The sequence below is a fragment of the Acipenser ruthenus genome, chromosome 1 (assembly GCF_902713425.1).
Source record: "Acipenser ruthenus chromosome 1, fAciRut3.2 maternal haplotype, whole genome shotgun sequence".
NCBI lineage: Eukaryota > Metazoa > Chordata > Actinopteri > Acipenseriformes > Acipenseridae > Acipenser > Acipenser ruthenus.
Genome location: NC_081189.1, coordinates 24,577,182 through 24,597,370, shown reverse-complemented (window position 1 = coordinate 24,597,370; position 20,189 = coordinate 24,577,182). Strand labels below are relative to the sequence as shown.

General features: G+C 36.5%; 1 protein-coding gene across 3 annotated transcripts in view; it reads left to right on the top strand.

The window, feature by feature from the left end:
- The window catches only part of LOC117409205 (casein kinase I), a 56,854-nt gene that overhangs the window by 11,465 nt on the left and 25,200 nt on the right, over positions 1–20,189 (top strand). For 2 of the 3 annotated variants that reach the window (XM_059022442.1, XM_059022454.1), the window contains exons 2-4: positions 6,028–6,526; positions 13,062–13,102; positions 13,210–13,279. In XM_059022442.1, coding sequence (XP_058878425.1) covers positions 6,346–6,526; positions 13,062–13,102; positions 13,210–13,279 — 292 coding nt within the window. In that variant the 5' untranslated portion in view covers positions 6,028–6,345. Of the gene's footprint in view, positions 1–3,090; positions 3,301–6,027; positions 6,527–13,061; positions 13,103–13,209; positions 13,280–20,189 lie in introns of those variants that run through there. The other variant, XM_059022449.1, reaches the window with a different exon arrangement.

Below are 20,189 nucleotides of genomic sequence, written 5' to 3'. Positions count from 1 at the left end.
GTGTGAGAAACGATTCGCTGGCGAGTCATTCACTGCTGATGTTTCTGATAGCTTTTGCATACTGTAAGGGGATACTGCCTCTTTTAAACACTACTACAGTAGCATTAAAACATATATCAGAGGTAAACAACAACAACAAAAAAAGCTGTGGTCCACATTTGCCAGGTTGACCTCTGCGTGACCTAAAGAAGCGTCTTTCTCCATGGACCTGATCCAGACTATTGCAGAGACATGGACAGACATGTTGAAATAGCATTTCATAATAAAAGCATTCCTTCTGTTAATACATTAATACATTTACAATTATACATCTGAATTGGAAACTCATTTCAAGTTTTTTTTATTTTTTTTATTAACTATATATATATATATATATACACACAGTCAGCACGCGGATATCTGTTACCCAGATACACGTCAGTCGCCATTTACTGCCCTTGTATTAAAAATAAAATCAATACCCATTATATATACATATATATATAACAAATTAATGCACTTACCCATCACACGTGATTTCCGACTCAGATTTCAGATTTCTGATTCAAAGCCCATCTCAATGGTATAATTTATCTGAATATCCATCACAGCCTGCGTTTTTTTTTTTTTTTTGCCAAATCAGTCTGTGTAGTTATACAGCACTTCCTCCAGTTTCACCTGACGAAAATGCAGCCAAAACAAAGCGAAGACAACCTACAGTAATGTAACAGTTAATCATTAAACTGTTTTAGATCCTGTCGTGTGTTTTTTTTTTTTTAAATTTGTTCTCTTTAGTTGTTTTTGTGCATTTTCATTTGCAAGTGAACTGTGACATTAGGGCCTTATCAAGCACTATATTCTGCAAATTTGAAAACTGACTTTGGATACTGTTTTAATTCTGGAAACTTTTTTTTTAAAATCTTTTGTTAAATTGTATTACCTTTTACGTTGTACGCAGTTCTCAGTGGGGAACATTTTGATTTCATTTTGCTGTTGGGTTGTTAATGGGGAATTTTACATACTGCTACAATACGTACCAGATTTAAAAGTATGTATGTATGCATGTGTCGTCTCTTTTAAAGAGACGACACATATATCATATCATATCGTTATGAATTAAATACTACTTCTGTTGAAAATATAGTACTGTACCAACAAAACCAATACAGTACAGTTGTATATGTGTGTATATATATATACACATACAGGCTAACTTCACTATAACGAACCTTTCTTATAACAAACACCCGTTTTTAATGATCCCAACAGCAAGAACCGATTTTTTTCAATGCAAATTAGCCCTATTAGAACGATCACGTACAGGATTGACCCGGATACAATGATCTCAGTACTGACTGACACTGAACTTTCTCCAGTGTCAAGTGTGTTATTCTCTCAGTGAAAACAAAGACCATGGTTGACTAATTCAAAGATAACGCTAATTGAAAGATTACCTATTGTAGTACGAATCATGCATGACGAATGCAATCGTTGCCTGTCCTTCATCTTCACAAAACTGCAACCAGGCAACGGGTGTGAGGAGCAATCTACGCTGGATAGTTTTTCAAGAAAAAGGACATGAACTGTATTCAGTATGTAAGTGTACATTCTTTCCTTTGTCATTTCTTTACTGTTTTCTTTTAAACATACCTGTAGCAGGGCGATTACCCTGCACAGGGGAAATTAGTGTTGGTGTAATTTATATGTGGAAAACAGGTTTGTTTTGTGTGCTTTTTGGAGTTATGTTTGATCAAATGATTGTTTACAGACAGGTGCTCAGTTGAGACTTGCTGTCTGCCTGTCTTATGTGTTCTCTGTGCGTTACCATTGTTGGTAGCGTCACCTGAACCATTTGTTTACTTTCTGTATTGTGTTCAATAAATCCTGCTGCGCGCCTGTGCCAGCGTTTCAACTCCAAGTCCCATGTCTCCCTGTCTTTCAATGTGGTTACCCACACATGTGACACGAGTACCTTGTCACAATACGGTTTAAATGTTGATCAATGTGAAGGAATCTTCATAAAAGTAATTATATATATATATATATATATATGAAGTGAAGTTAGCTATATATTGTTTTTAACAGTAATAGACTACTATACGTTTGTTTTTTATAACCATGCTGTACATTGCTAATGGATGTGAATCCTGCCCAAACATGACTTTTCCCAAGAGCAGATAATGTTTCAGAATGTGATTAATGTTGCAGACAGAGGTTTAGTTTACCCACTAGGGAGAATCTGCCCATTAACAGACAAACTAAAAGGTTGATCTATATCTTCAGCGTATCAGCTGAGATGTGGTAAATTTAAGATATATATTAAGTAAATTAATTAATTAATTGTATAATAAATTAAATTCACACATTAATATATTTAGATATTACAAAAATATATTCCATTTCTAATTTGAGTACTGTGCATTAAGTACCAGAATTACAAAACACTTGGAAAGCATTTTTAAATATTTGGAAATCATTAGAAACCCGAGCATTAGATAATCAGCAGGAAGTTAGAAAAAACTTGCAGAGGGAAAATGACAAATATGTACAGTTTTGAAGTGAATGAAAGCTTCAAGTGAATTAATTCATACAGAGAATGAATGTTAAGATCAAGAAACATAAACCTCATTATTGACTTTGCTTTTATTCATCTGCAGTTATAAATCTATACGCTATCTTAAACGAACCCTGCCCAAATCACTGATACAGGATTTTTGGATATAAATTAAATGTTTTGTGTATTTTATTTTGCTCTGAGACCAGGTTGACAACCTCAAGCATTTATGTATTGATGGAAAATGATTACATGTTTTTAGTGCATTGGATCTCAATTTAATTGCTACTGCTTCTCGACTGGTTAATACAAAGGAGTAAAAAAGAGGTGGGGGGGAGGGTTCTACCGCCCTGGCCTTTCCCAGTCGTTTTCAATTGGTCTCGCATTCTGCCTGTCAATCCGTTGCCATGCATATTTTCTGGCCCAACAAAGCGTTTCTGTTCTGTCCACGCCTCTTAACTGTGTTGTCATTCCTTCAAACCCCAGTCATTTGGCGTGGTTTTACGCTTTCTTAGTGCTTATTGGATACTTATCCAGTCAGTCTCCCCGGTCTAACCTACCCCCTCCCTCCTGCTGCTGGATTATTTCCGCTCAGCTCTTTCTTGACTCGGAACGTTTTCTTTTCAAACCTCCCCAGATTGGCCATCTTTTTAAACTCACTTATCACTACAAAATAAGAAAAGAGAAGCTTGTTATTTACTTTGTTATTGTCACCGCCCAATAAGGACAATGACAACCTTCTGGCTGCTTTCTTCAAATCCATAACGGTAAACATTATTCATCTTTGCAATTTCTGTAGCAATCAGTAATGACATAAAAACAAAACACTGCATCGTTGTATAACAAGTACAATCAATATTAGGTTTGTTTTAATTATGTTTTAATTATTTTTAATTATGATCGTGCACTTGAATGGTATACTGTGTTTTCAAACTTGTCTGGTTCTCGAGGGTCGCATTTTATTCGTTGTTTTTGTGAGATCCAATCGCTTATGCATACCGGTAGCGGTTAGTAATGTCCTCAGACAGTTAATTGGCTTGCTGGGATATTCGCTGCACTGCTGGTGTGATGCAGGCTGTACCTGGCATCAAATCTCAGACATTGTCATGTGTTCATCTCACAGGTAGTAGCGAATAGCGTTTTGTTTTTTATGGTTGGGGAGGGGAACTCTTCAGTATTTCTATTACAGTATCAACAGGTGGTTGAGTTGGGTGTATGTACATCTAAAAGGCATGAATAGGTACAGGTGCATTTAATTGTGACGCAGATGATGCCGCATTGGAAAGATCACCTACATGATAGTTCTGTGCAGAGTTGTTGTTTTCTGTTATTATTGTTATTGGAAATATGAGCTCAGCCTAACTCTACTGTTGTAACGATGGGAATCTGTTTGGTATACACACACACATTTATATATATATATATATATATATGTATATATGTATATATGTATATATATATATATGTGTATATATATATATATATATATATATATGTATGTATGTATGTATGTATGTATGTATGTATGTATGTATGTGTATATATATATATATATATATATATATATATATATATATATATGTATATATGTGTGTGTGCTTTGATGGAATAAGAAAGTAATAAGACAGCTTTTGGTGCCATTAAGGGGTCATAGAAACTTAATTTAGTTTGCAACAGTATAATAGTTGTATGATAGTATGGTAAATAGCCTTTTTGTTTCTTGTATCCAACATTTTTTGTTACTGTAATTTTAATCTTATTCAACAGTTTTAAACGTATTAACACTTCTAGCCACAGTGGTCTGTTTCTACTGGCTTGCATATGGGTATGCATTTAAAAATAAATGGTGTTAAAACATTTGGATTTCCAAAAGCAGAGAATAGTTTCTTTTTAATTTGAACTGAACTGGTGTGACAGTTTGTGTCAGCATTTTAGCTGGAAAATGAAAATTGATTATAATTTGCTTGTGCGATGAATGATAACCTGGCTATAGGTGTGTGTGGGTCTCCTTTTTCGTGTTGAGCAGATTGCTTTTGTAACAAATGAACTGCTTCTTTTCTCTTGAGAAAGTGTGTGGTGGTGGTGGTGGTGGTGGTGATGTGTGCATTCTGTAATTGGTGCTATCACAAAAGTTGTGGGGGTTTGTGGTTGTAAAAGGTTTTGTACAAAGCCTAAATGTTATGATGGGCTTATCCCAGAATGATGTAGCCCTATGTTAATCTTATCTTTCTGGGGCCAAAACATCATTTAAAAATTTCAGACTTTGATGGTTTGGCTTTAGACTCCAAAAAAAAGTTGCCTGAAGAAATGGGAGGTTTCCTGCAATCATTGAGGATCATACTGTACCAAACGCAGGAGTGCTTTTAAGCCACGTGACTGCCTGACAGTCATACAGTAGGAGAAGGCCACATTGGCCATAATTGCTATCAGAAAGTGGGGATCTTGAAATGCATGTTGTTTTGTGAAGTGAGATTAACAGGATGTTCTTTTCCCCACCTCAACTGTAGGTATTTGCTTATTTTTTTAGAGGCATTCATACTGCTCTAATTCAGTATTGTAATTTGCTGAGCAGATGGGTCTGGTTGCTGACTTTCTGTAGGTGTGACTTCATATTACAGGATCTGTGGAATGTCATGCTGCTTAAAATAGAAACTGAAAAGGAGGCATGAATGGGGTGGGTGGGAGGTGAATACTACTAGGGCTGTGTACAACTATTCGAAGGTTAGAAGGTTCCTTCGCTAGTCTGTTGTCTAGCACTATTAAACCTTCGGCAAACACAGTCTGACAAAGTGAGTGTTGTAAACCACAAATTAAATGCCCAAATTATGACTGGGATGTAACAATGATTAACATCCAACTTGCATGCTCTCAGCATCTGCCCACTCTGTTAAAATGCTGATTGAAGCTGTAACTGGGGGGGGGGTTCCTGTGTCCACACAAAATAACCTTGGTGGCTGCAGTTACACACTGAGAACATGTTTGTAAAACGCAGCAGAATCTCGGTGATCCACACCCTGTTATTTGTTCTGACCTAGAATTCAAAACAAGCCATAATACATTGTCTGTATTTGTACAAATCTGAACAGGGTCTGGTCCAACTGGTTTGGATTGGGGAGAGTCTACTGTATTTGATACAAATAGTACAGTAAAACAAAATACTAAAATAACAATCGGTAGACAATTATGTTAACTGTCAGCGTCAGGGAAAATCTGACCTTTGATGTAAGATAGCTGACACATTGTGGTCATGTGACTTTAATTTGTTGATAATTTAAAAAAAAAAAAAGTTTAGATATTGATTGATAGGTATATGATTGTTAGGTCAAGTTTGATTGTAGGTATTGTACAAGAAAATGTAGGGCTAATCCCGTTTGTGGATCATCAGAAGTGCCATTCCTCTTTCATTATACCCCCAGGGATGTGTTTTTTTATTTGTTCACAAAACCCTCGTTTTGTAGTTTTGTTTTAACTCACATCTTTTTCTTGTTTTACAGGTCTTTCACAGCACAGAACCATTTGCTGGCAGGATTAACGTGTGCTGTATCGCGGTAGTCCCAGGATCTTCCATTCATCTGCATAGGAAGATTAAAGCAGCCAACTTTCTGCGAATGGGATGAATATGCTGCTCTGGGCTGTCCATCGACTGCACTTTAGTGATTGAACCACTCGGGCAGCTGCGGTTCCCAGTCATGCTCCCAATGCCAGAGTTTACAGTCTGAGCTGCTTTTTTTTTTTCTGGGGGGGGGGCGGGGTGGGAGGGTGGCCCGACGGATTAGAACATTTTCTTCAAAGTGGAGTACCGTAAACTTGATATGGACAGTAAAAAGAAAGACAAGGACAAACCTGAAGACAGGATGGCGAGGCCGAGTGGACGGTCGGGTGGTCACAACTCGCGGGGCAGCAGCTCCTCCAACTCGGGAGTCCTCATGGTAGGACCCAACTTTCGTGTGGGCAAAAAAATAGGATGTGGCAATTTTGGAGAACTTAGATTAGGTAAGTTAAGGGGTAACCGTTTTTAAAACATTTTTCTTTACATACATGAAGTAAAGGAAGACCTTTGGTCCACCAAAGATCCTTGCCTTGCTAGGTTTGATAATGTGGTAAGCTTCAGTGAGCTAGAAAAAGTTACATTTAACTTTAACTTTTTTTTTTTTTTAACCCAGAATTTATCAAAATATTTACGTACAGCGTATGAAATTTGTACACTGTACGTCACAGTAGCACAATAGAGCTACGCACAGCTTCAGGCAGGAAACTCTAAATACACCTGCAAATATGATAATTTGTTTGACACAAAAATCCTTGCAACCATCAAGTCAAGCAGACATTCGACAAAGGAAATAACTCCCACATGCATGTCGACCTTCAGTGACAGCTACCAGCTGTCTTCATGCCAGATACATTTAAACCTCTCTCTTAGTCTGGGCCGTGATTTTGAGTTACCTCCTCCTCCCTCACCATTTTTTAGCCTCACCAGGGGAGATGGTAGTCGAACTGCCACCCTGCTTATCTCTCAACGGTGGCTCAATCAAATTATTTTTAAAAGTGAGGTCAAGTGACAAAACCAACCAAGCTGTCCTGACAAACACTGGTGCCACCCCCGCCTCTCTTGCATGCATATTTAAAGCAGTTTACATTTTAGGAATTTGCCTGGTTTTGACCACTTACAACTGAGCTGCAGTAGCAGTTTTGCACTGCAGTACCAGATGGCATAAGTAATCTCAGCATTTAGGTTTTTCAGAATTGCTCAGGTTAGTGTGAGGTATAAAATTACTGTACAGTCCTTCTGATGTACTGTAGAATAAGGGACTCCAAGTTGAATCACCCTCTTATTACCATTGTGGATTGCAGTCCAAGCAAACCAGTGCTTAAAGTAGTATTTTCAGACTTGCTCACGCACTAATCTTTTAGCTACAATATTTGGACACATCGAGCAGTTGGTGTATTTGTGTCATTAGAATGGCCCTGCCTTTCTCAAGCAGAGATGCTGTGCAGTACACACTCTGGATGGAATCTGGGAGCTTTACTAAAAAAGATGACCTTGTTAACAGAGGGTAATTTGATTTAGAAAATGCTTTCAAAGCCTGCTTCTTCACAGCTGTCTGCCTCATGTCTAGAGAGAGAGGGAATCAAGGCTTGTTTGACTGCAAGGTGACTTTGAAACAAGTCTGTGACTTGACCAGCTTGCATCTCCCATTTTAAGAGTTTTTTTTTGTGGTCATTCTTGCTTTTAACTAAAAGGTTGTTCATTGTCTGTATCTTTTATACAACAAGTATGCTATAACCTTTCCTGTAAATTGGGCTAAGTATATCAAACAATTTAGTGTCTGTCCAGCTAGCACAGCTGTATGCTAGACTGGATAATTCACTTTCAATGAGATAACAAAGTTAACCAGTTGAAAACAACACAAGAGAGGCGGGTTTCAACACTGTCCTCGACTACATTTCCTATGACTGCCTTTTTTTTGTTCCTGATCAATTCAGTGGCTTTATTTTTCTTTTTTTTCCTCATCCTTTCTAGCCTAATCCTTCATAAAGTCTTGGAGATTCTGGACACACAGTACAAGGGGGTGTAATGACCAAGGTGACATCCCAATTCTGCAACATGTGTCCTTTTTAACTGCTGCATGTCAATATTGAAAATAAATAATTGCTTAAGATATGGCAGCACACTTAAACTACAACTCAGAGCTGTATATAGACACACACACACACGGCAAACTAATGCCACTGTTTAATAAAACAAACCCAGCGTATTGTGGTTTATTTTTTCTTTAAACCGTGGTTGATATCCCTTATTCTGTTATTACTACTTAGTTAATTTCTTCAAAATTGTACAGCATTTAAAAATGCAGTGAAAAGGCAGGGTGCAAGTTAGTATAACCTGTTGCATGAATCAATTAAATGTAGCGATACCATGCTGGAATTAGCTTTCATTTTCAAAACAGTTTGGTTGTGGTTGTAATAATTTATAAGGCCATACAATGCAGGATTCAATGATATTGTGGCGCATGTTACTTTTTTTTTTTTTTTCTTTATAGATGTGTGTGATTTGTTAGTTACCAAAATCTCAGTCAACAACTGAAGACATAAGAGGGTAATTTTGTATCACTTAATTTTGCACTGATGAATCATAACCTGGTTAACCATACTGATGACATATCAAATGCTTAGATTACAGATATGGTTGCATTCTTGTAGAACTTAAGGAAAAAGCAAAATACATTTCTACAAGGAATTGCATTAGTTCCATTACTTAGTTGAGCACAAGGTGGTTTCAATAAATACTTTCTGATTTAAGTATAGGCCTACTATGTGATAGTTTGGAATATTTAATCTATTTAAAACAGTAGGTAGGTGTTTATTTTTAAAATTATTTTTTATATATCATTATTAGTTGAATAAACACCGCTACTGAATAAGACCATTTTGCCTACCTTCTTTCCAGGCAGGTCGCAAATCCTCACTACTGCCTTAAAAAGTTAACCTCTAGCCCTGATATTGTACATTTTTTGTTGAGACTTGTTTTAAAATAAAGGCACACACACACGGGCCACGGCCACGCCCCCTGCCCCTGCTGCTATTCTGTCTCTCCCTGCATTCAGAGCAATATTATGGTTTTTATTACTTTTTGAAAAACGAACAAATATTTAAATTATGAGCAAATATCTGAACAGGAAAATCCTGTGTTCATTCCAGCACTAGTTTTACATGTACTATCCTATTAGCACTAGTATCTGAAGAAAAATCCTAACAGTAATCATTCTAATCATGTTTCTGCTAGTTTATGACTAATTTGAGTACACCAACACTGATCTACATTTCAGAGCAATCTCGACCATATGAAGCAGCCTAATCATTTCAAAGAACTCTCTTCATTTTATGCAGTGATAATTATCGTAATACCCTGTGGACTGAAAATTAATCCAGTACTTAGGACAAAATGTTCATGACTGTACAGCATTTTGTAGGCCTTTATTTTTAGTGTATAGCAGATTAGCATGCCATTAATTTCTGATAAAAAAAAAGGGAGTCAATGACATGAACAGGAGATTAGGTACAAGCAGCCTTGAAAGTAACAAATCCTAAAAAAATATGTATTGTATTTTAGTGCTGGGACAAATGCAGGATTTTCGTGTTCGGATATTCGCTCATAATTTAAGTATTTGTTTGGATACTCGTTTGTTTTCAAAAAGTAATATATGCCATTATATTGCTCAGAACACAGGCAGAGACAGCATAGCGGTAGGGGGTCGTGGCCCCTGTGTGTGTGCCTTTATTTTACATCAAGACGTTACAATATGTAACATGTTAAAGTAGAAAAATATGCCAGGAGTAAAGAATATGTTTTGTAGGCCTTACTTTACCCTAGTGAATAAATTATAAAACAAAGGATGCCAAATAGCAGTTCAAGCTAAACGCTGTTTTGTTTATTCCCGAAATAGATAGTACATAAAGTTGACAACACATTTTATTTATTTTTAATTTTTTTTTTTTTTTCATTCCTTGCCATTGCCGTTTCTTCACGGTAAACAGTGGCCATAGACACGTTTTCATAAAGAACAAGCAAACGAAAACTGAAATGTAACTAAACACTTCAAATAAAATAAATGTGGAAATGGCATTGTAAAACGAAGGGGGAAAACTCACTGTTTTGGTTCTCGTTTATTACATTCCACATAACAAAGTTGCAACAAAAAATATGTATCTTTATAAAAATCACTACACAACATTTACAGCAAGTTAGGCACTGTTTAGGCGAGACATTTCTGAATGACGTGCGTGCCTTTTTTTCTGTCCCATGAGATTCTGACTCTAAAGCAGCACAATGCTTATTTGACCAAGATGGCTTTCCATAGAAATCATTATGCATGCACACTCATAATCTGGTTTGTTTACTTTTTGCTGTCTAGCACTTAAATCGAGGCTCGAGCTGCTGTGTTAATCCTCTGTTTTATCACACAGAGCTCTTTTTCATTTGCGCAATGTCTGGTGAGGTGGTACATAAGTGCAAGGTTTTTTTGTCATTTCTAGCGAATACGAGCATCTGATTTTTGTAGCCGAATACATGTCAATAAATATTCGTTCGAATATTCGGGTATTTGTCCCAGCTCTGTTGTATTTGCAGGAGGAAGTTGGTTTCCAAGAACTAGCATTTTAAAAAGAGGTGACAGCTGACCTGTTGCCAAAACCCACAATGTGTAGCTCCCATCACTTTGTTTGAGTGAAAACAGGTGTGTCTTGTCCAGTGTTAAAGGTAAATGCCACCACTGTTAAGGGATGAGCCAGTTGCACATGCACCTTCACAATAATGGCCATTGTGAACTAAGTCACTAAGATCCTTCTGCTTTATTACAACTGTCTCACACATCTTATATAGATCTAGTGGATGACATGACACTGAACATAGGGGGGGTGATTTTGTCCAGGTTGTCTTGGGGTTAGTGTGGAATTCTAGTACAGTACTGTGAGTCTAGTTGTTTCCGTCAGTAATACAATACTTTAATCTTAACCTATCATAGGTAAAGGGGGCATTCAGTATTACAACACACAAAGAAAAGGCTGTGATAACAGGCGTGACTTTCCCGTTGAAAGCCGCGGAGCAGATTGTAGAGAAACACAAAATGGTAATAAATATACATTTCATGGAACTGACTTGCCAGTGTTGCAGTTTGTGATTGCTAAAGAGTAATCTGCTCAAGCCAGACAAATCTTTAGAAAGTCAACCGTTGCTAATTGCTTGTAAGCTTCACTTGTCAGATATATTACTAGGCCTGCCAGTAGCATCTCAGATATAGGAGTCGAGAGTTTGGTTTTAAATGTCTGTTTCAGAGGAGCATGGAATTCTTACTTTATTATTATTATTATTATTATTATTATTATTTATTTCTTAGCAGACGCCCTTATCCAGGGCGACTTACAATTGTTACAAGATATCACATTATACATTATTTCACATTATACAGATATCACATTATTTCTACATACAATTACCCATTTATACAGTTGGGTTTTTACTGGAGCAATCTAGGTAAAGTACCTTGCTCAAGGGTACAACAGCAGTGTCCCCCACTGGGGATTGAACCCACAACCCTCCGATCAAGAGTCCAGAGCCCTAACCACTACTCCACACTGCTGCCCCGGTACAGGTATTCTGCAATTGAGGAATTTTCTTCGAGACGTGCTAGGTCTATTGAAACCCAGTGACAAGAACGTCACAGTAGACAATAGTAATGATGATAATTATGCTAAAAAATAGTTTTAAAAAAATTGGTAGTGACATGAGTAACATAAAGATGAAATCAAACAATTTTTCTTGATGATTTTCACACTTTAATTCCCTGACAGATTTCAATTTTCCTGATAAACTATATCTGGCATTTGTGCTGTGGCAGTAATGGAAGATTAATAAGGAAGGACTATAAATAGAAAGCATATTATCAAAATCACCTTTGGTCTGTTCCCTACTGTCTTGCTTGCAGCGCCTTGCTGCGGATTAGGATTGGGAGACAGCAGAAAAAGAAATAAAAACATTAAAAAAGAAATAAATAACTACCATATATAGTGGAAGAAGGCATGACGATATTCTGTTCTATATTAACAAGTGTTCAGTATTCATGGAAGATAGCCTTTAGCATAAAAAACAACATAAAATGGGCTTCCTTGAAGGATCTATCAACCAGGAAAACTTGCCTGCATCAATTATGGCCCTATCTGTTTGTTTGGCGAACTGTCAATAAAAAAAAATACAGCATATGCATTATTTTCTTGATACAGTATATGGTTTCATTCGATCAAACTTTCTGGAGCCACAGTATACAACATGTTAAATTTAAAGGCTTATAGAATTTCAGTACAAGTTGATTTTATTTTAATGTTTTAGACTCTCTTGCTGCTATCCTGTAGTACTGTATTAGAGGTGTGTGGAAGTGCCCTAGATTGTATTCCAAACAACAGTGTTGAAATGGTTGTAAACTACTGTATGTGAATTTGGATCGACTGATGCTCAACAACATCCATGTATTTCTAACAATACTGCATTACTTGATTGTAGGATATTTTCTGTATCTATGATTTGATCTTCTTGCCAGCCTGGATGGTATAGGCCTACTTCTCATAACCATGCATTTAATAAGGCAGTGAAGTCTTCATACACAATGAATTGTACACTGTTATTTTGAATAAAGTATTTTTCCGTCTGTTGATCAGCCCCACAGAATGAACAGTAAATGTTGTTTGTTTGTTTGTTTGTTTTTTTACACAGTTGCTTCAGGTGCCTTTCTGTGTTCACTGTTGTAGTTGGTCACTTAGAATTACACAATAAATACTGTTTGTTACAATATATAAAAAAAACTCGTTCTTTGTCTTGTTTAGTCAATAAGATCATCTTGCCAAGTTTAAAAGCACCATAGAGTTATCCAGAGTATAACCTCTCATTAATGTTTGATGTGGACATTGCTTTTTGTCAATTTCCTTGTGCATTTAAAATTCAGCAGTGGAAACTGATCATTCTTTTTTTCTATTTCAGGTAAAAATTTGTACACAAATGAATATGTTGCAATTAAGCTGGTAAGTAAACATTGTCTTTATTTTATTACTTTTTTTTTCTTTTTTTTCTATTTAATATGTAAAGAAGCATGACTTAAACATGACACTTATCTTTTGTTTTCATCTAGGAACCAATGAAGTCCAGGGCCCCACAATTACACTTGGAATACAGATTCTACAAGCAGTTAGGATCAGGAGGTAAGGATTATTAATAATGTATGGATTGGGGATGCTTTGGGGTCTCCATCTGCATTTTGTTAATGGCAAAGCTTTCTATTACCATAGATTTGGTTAAATTTAAGAGACCTCCCCAACACTTCTATTTAACCTAACTCCTTGGATGCTCCCGTTCTTTAACTATGTTGGCTTGTAACCAACACCTATTCTATTTTTGTACATACAACAGTCTGCCTAAAATGTATCAAATTAGAAAACTGCAGAAATGTACTCTTTTTTTTTTTTTTTTTTTTATTAATTTAGTTGTTGCCAATTAGTTTTTATTATTTTCTCCCCAATTTGAAATGCCCAATTATTTTTAGGCTCAGCTCACCGCTACCACCCCTGCGCTGACTCGGGAGGGGCAAAGATGAATACACGCTGTCCTCCGAAGCGTGTGCCGTCAGCCGCCCGCTTCTTTACACGCTGCAGACTCACCGTGCAGCCGCCTCAGAGCTACAGCGTCGGAGGACAACGCAGCTCTGGGCAGCTTACAGGCAGGCCCGCAGGCGCCCGGCCAGACTACAGGGGTCGCTGGTGCGCGGTGAGCCGAGGACACCCTGGCTGACCTAACCCTCCCTCCCCCCGGACGATGCTCAGCCAATTGAGCGCCGCTCCCTGGGAGCTCCCGTCCACGGTCGGCTGTGGAATAGCCTGGACTCGAACCGGCGACGTCCAGGCTATAGAGCGCATCCTGCACTCTAGCGAGTGCTTTTACTGGATGCGCCACTCAGGAGCCCGCTAGAAATGTACTCTTAAGCAACGAAGGCTGTTTCCTATTATTGAAACTGAATTTCAATTTAATAAAAAAAACAATGATGTCTTCTGCTGTTTTTAAGACTTTTAGCAACTTGCTGCATCATGGCTTTTCATATTTGTTTTCTTGCTAAAAAAAACAATAGAGAAGTTTGTAAATGATTTAAATATTTTTTTCTACAGTCCCATCTCCTTTTGAAAAGCTTACAGTGTAACCAATTCTTTAATGTCAATTTTACTTTGTGGAAAGCCCGCCATTGCACTATAATTTCACTTTCAAGTATTAGTGCCCCAGCTAAAGGCCTCATGTTTTTGCCAGTTTAACTATGATAGCAGCAAATACCATTAAAATTACTTTGGCATTACTGTTGTTGTCCCTTGTAAGGTGTTTTACCTTAAATTGGAGTTTTAATTAAAAAAAAAAAAAAAAAAAAATTTTAATTTTGTCTCGTCAAAATTGTTACTCTCACAGGTTATATAGACAGAGAGGACCGTGGCTACTGGATGTCAAAATAGGAATTGTAGTATCATTTCTGCTTTCGTATTTTTGTGCATTTGTGTTTGGACAGTTCTATTGTATACCAAGTAAGTACATTTAGAGATTAAACAAGAAACAGAAACATCAAATGAAATAACTTCATCAGAAAAACTAAAACAAATAGTATATATCTATTAGGCCACGATAATTGTTTCCAAGTGTAGTGTGTCGTTGTTATTCTAAACAGAGATCAAATGAACTGTGTTTTCTATGTGGGACGATGCTGATTGCAGAGTGACTGCTTGTTTTCAGAAATTCAAAACATAAAACTCTTCACTGAGCTGGAGCTCGGGTAATAGTGGGATACCTGATACTGGAATTGGTGAAGCAGAATAACTAGTGTACCTAAATATTTGCATGAGGGTTCTCAAACACAATATTTTTTTAAACAAATCACCCAGCTGTACAGTATGTAAAACTGTGACTTTTGCATGTCACGGTCTCTCTTGTAGCACATTTTCAGTTTTTTTTTTTTCTTGTCCTCAGCATGTCAAGATACTGTATATAAATGTGCCTTTCTAATAGTTTATAGCTGACGAGTTGTGTATGTGCACTGATTTGATAATTAGGTTTTATGTTTATTTATTTATTTTTGCTCCCTTATGTCAAATAACTGGTGTTGGCTCTCAAGAACAAGGGCTGTTGTCTAATAAAAGGCTGTCTGTGGAAGGTTACTACAGTGCTGCTATTGTACACTCCTGGTTGTGCTCTATATAGCAAGTAGCAGCAGAATCAACCAACAAGAGTTTTTAATTTAGTTTTAGTTCTCAAGAGACAGATCCCAGATTGCTGTTTTTTATAACTGACCACAAGAAAATAAAACATCCAGCTCTTGCCCAGCACATCTTTGAACAGCAGGGATTGAGGTTCAATTTTTGAAAGGTTAAATGCTTCATATATTAATCTCATATATTGACGATTAACATGTACCTTATTGCCATTTACTGTAGCATTGTTAATATTGTGATTTTGTTTCTGAATTTTGACTATTGTATTTGGTCGGTTACTGTATACAGAGGTGGAATCTTTAATTACTGTACATATTCCATACCCAAAACAGTATCTCTGTAAGATCCATTTATGGCAATAGTGCATTAAAAGGATTGTGTTTCAGCATATTGAAACAAATTAAGCATAAAGTGCCCCTCAAGATATTTGGTGGCTTATTTTTTGTCTAGTCTGACTTTTTTGTCAAGTCTAAATTTACAAAAAAAATAGGAAACCGTTTTAACGCCTTTCATATAAGCCCTTTTATATCCACCCAGTAACTAACCTGCCTTATTGATGAACAGTCACGTACATGGCACAGCTAGCTCCACTGGGAAAAAGTTGAACAAAACATTTGGAGTGGTGGTATTATTGAATGACCAATTATACCGACCAGTTTTATGACTTACTGCTAGGTTCAACAAATACATAAAAGGGACAGAATGCATTCCGAAATGTCATGAAAAATATCGTAATAGCAAAAAACCTTTTGCTCTTCTGAAGACTTTGTGAGTATATTAATACAAGTGGCTGGAGTTGAATCAAATAATTGTTGAGCAAGGTTTATTAAAATTCAGGTCTTCATTTCTAGATGAACAGCCTGGGTGTAAATGTAAGGTGTTCTGACCTAATTATTTTCTTGATGCAATAGCAACCAATTTTCTGAAGAGAATGGTGATTGTTCTACATTAAACCCTGGTTAACCCCAGACCTGCCTTGTATTATTATTACTCATTGTAATGTGTATAAAACAGTACAGTATAGTTCTGGTTCTGGTACTGTGTTTATGATTATGTTTATCATGAGTGAGATTATCTTGTGTTGCTGTAACCGATTATTTTGCCCTTTGATCTTCCCAAGTCCCTGGTAAATTTCACATTACAATTGAATTTGGTTTAAAACAAACCATTTACGGATGAGTGGGTTTAATCTCTTTTTTTAAAAAAAATTATTTTATAATGCCTGAAAGTGCATGTAATTATCATACACCAATGGCACAGACTAACGCTTTTCAACCGGCACACATTAATTATTACAGAATTAACCACTGATATTGATAAGCTGTTCAGTGAGGGCATTGCGCTCATGTCAAGTTGGGGTAATACAGAACATTATTTTTACCTTATCATAAATAAATAAATACCCTTTAAACAATTGTGATTTGAAATCATAATCAAAACCTCAACATGTGTCTTGCAGACTCATGTTGCGCTGCATTCTTGTCTCTCTGCTCTTGAACAGATGCATGACTAGCCATGTTGTACAGTACGAAGCATGCTCTGTTTGTTTAATTCTAAGCTAGTCTCAGTACCTTCCTGACTAGGTTCAATATTAATCGGTAGGTTTCTGAGAAGGACCAGGCTGTGCAGTGATGTAGTGAAGTTGAAAGACTACACTAGAGGATTTTAATGTAGGAGTTCAGCTCTATAACCCAAACAGAATCGCAAACTCTAGCTAATACTCATTCCATATTTTTTTTTTTTTTTTTTTTTAATGTGTCTGATGCTCTTGTGAAGCTTGTATGACCTTGTCCTGGTGCCTCAAAAATGCTAATGCAGTACAGCCTGTCTGTAAGGGATTCTATTCTGGGATACAACTATTATTAAAGCATAATCCGAACATGAATGTTTAATAAAACATGAGTCCCTTTCTCTAAATCCTTCCTATCTTGAGAAAAATGTAATATTAATTTGATACTGGGAATTATAAAGATGTAAACCAACATATCTGAAGGTCATTTATTACTAAGAGATAATGTACTGTACTTGCACCTGTTAATTTAGTTAATCCAGGCATAATAATAATAATAATAATAATAATAATAATAATAATAATAATAATAATAATAATAATAATAATAATAATAATAATATATTTATTTGTATGTAGCACCTTTCATAGTGGACCACCATCACAAAGCGCTTTACAGAGGTAGGCTGTGAACTGTGCATTATATACAGAGTCACTTAGAACAGGACATTGATTTAACATCTCATCTGCAGGATGGAGCACAAGGAGGTTAAGTGACTTGCTCAGGGTCACACAGTGAGTCAATCAGTGGCAGAGGTGGGATTTGAACCGATGACTGTCAGTGGCAGAGGTGGGATTTGAACCAGTGGCCTTCTGGTTACAAGCCCTGGACTTTAACCACTGGACCACACTGCCTCCTGTAATAGATTATTGTAATGCTGATATAGATCAACTTGACACTCATTTTCTTTATGACTGCAAATCCGCTGATGTGTTGTCTAATGCTGTCAGTACATCACTGCTTTGAATAATTCACCCTTTTCCCCACCTGCCTAAAGATTTGTTATTTTATTACATTGTACACCTATGTCCTAAAGTTTTGCATCACTATATAGAATTCACTAATTTTGCTTCATAAATGAAACCTGCTGAATAATGTTACGTCAACATATTGAATTACATACCGCTTTGTAGTTTTCCATACTTAACGTAAAAACTGTAATTGTAAAATGTGACATTTCAAAATCTGACATGAAATACTGTACTACAGTTATGGCTTCTGTTTTTTTTTTTTTTTTTTTTTTTGGGGGGGGGGGGGGGGGGGGAGGGGGACACGCCCCAATTCTAAAATTCTAGGTGATGCAAAACTTTTGGCCATAGCTGTATTTATGTAACTAGATCCCAAGTTTCTACAGGCTTGTTTTACTGTAATATGCTTACAGTACAAGCACAAAAATTAATCTAAACTGCATTTCACTGGATTTGTGCAGCCACAGTATATTGCACGCAGCACCCACTCAGAGATGAGATTTTTCTTTTTTTTTTCAGAACAGGTCATAAGAGTCCAGGCAGTCACATGTTTGTGCTGCATGAGTGGACAGTTTCCTGTCCATTGTAAGCAGAAATGTGCTTTTCTCACTTGCACATAGGGTGGGTTTATCCCTGGAGCTTTGTAATTACTGTACTGTACTTGCAAGCTGTTGATCATGTAGTTTTGTCCTCTCATCCTCTTTCTTTCTGATCAAGCCATCCTCTGACGTAGATCTATTGTACTCAAACCAGCTGTTGCTCGGGAGGTTGCCTTGAGCACCACTACATGTCAGAGAGAATTTGTTAAAGGGAGAATGAAGGAAGCCTTAAAATAGTAATTTACTAAGTCTGAACTACTTTACTTGATTTCTTTAAAAGGAGTACACACTTCCTTGTGTTTAGATAAAATTGATTATTGTCAACATAAATTACTGTCGAAAAAGGCTTGGAAAGCTTGCATTTATTAAAATTGAAATTAGGGGTGAGCCCGAGTAATCGAGTACTCTAAATACTTTGATCAAGTTTTGAATACTTGTCCATTTCTAAAACAAATGGAAAAATGTGGAAATTTGGCACGGTATTTTTGAGAGAGGAGGTTAAAAGTGATCAGCCACTACAATTGTCACCTCACTGATAATTGACAGGGAGGCGGGCGCCCTTTAGTACCTAGCCCTGCTATTGGCTAAGGGAGTACATGAGCAATGAAAATGGCATCTTAAAGCAAAACGTGGAAGTAGTTTGAAAAAAGTTAAACAAGACCACTGTGCAATGTAATCTGTGCAGCACAAGTATTTCGTATTGTAAATCAATGAGTTAAATGCTCAATCATCTAAACTGCATCTGATATGAGCATGTGAAAGGCGATCCTTTCCCTCATATTATGTTTTTTTTTTTTTAGTACTTCTTAACTGTATGACGGTATAGCTTTGATATTCAGTCTTTATTCATTCATCTCACAATTGTAGTAGCAGTAAGTGTCATCTAAGATGGTCTGTCTGCCTGAAGAAAGTGATTGGAGCTGAGAGATTGTGTTCTAATTCTCCAGATTGAGCTTCTTGCTTCCCAATAATGCATTATAAATCTGTTAGCTATGGTGCTAGATTAAAGCTCATTTTAATCCTTTTCATTTTGTTTCATTCAGTTGTCTTAAAAGGGCTTCAGTCTACAGTAGAGTGTAGCCTAAATTTATTTATTTTCTTTTTATGAAATAATGTGCAAATAAAACATTGTGGCTTTTGTGTAATAATAAATAAGATGCCTTTGTGCATTGTTTATTGGTTGCAATGGTGCAGCTGATGTATAAAAAGCAGAGAGATATAATTACACCAAGCGGTACAGATAAGCTGCGTATCTGCCGTTTTTACTCATTAAAAATTAGAAATACACACTAAATTTAAATTTAATGTGTAAAAATATGCATAGCAATTTTGTTGCACAGCTTGTCTGCCTCCCCTCCCACCTCCCCTTATACTTCCACTAACAACTACATCTCCTAGAATACAATGTCTTCAGTTACTAGGAAACTTTACACAAGAAAAACCAACCCAACAAACATTATCCAATCTCTTGCTAGTCCTGTTGTCTTTGCAGCCAATCACAGTACGAATAAGAAAAATCCGAACCTACAGATTGAAGCGTAAACACCCCAGTCCAGCTACAAATCCAACTGGAACCATCATTAGAAGCAACCACTAAAAAAAAAAAAAAGGTGCCTGTAATATTAAACTAACTGTTTTATAACGTATTAGTGCATTTCCTTATTTTATTTATCTGCATGGCTTTATATTGAAGTTTTAACATGTTCACTGAGTTTAAGAATTTAATGTTAAA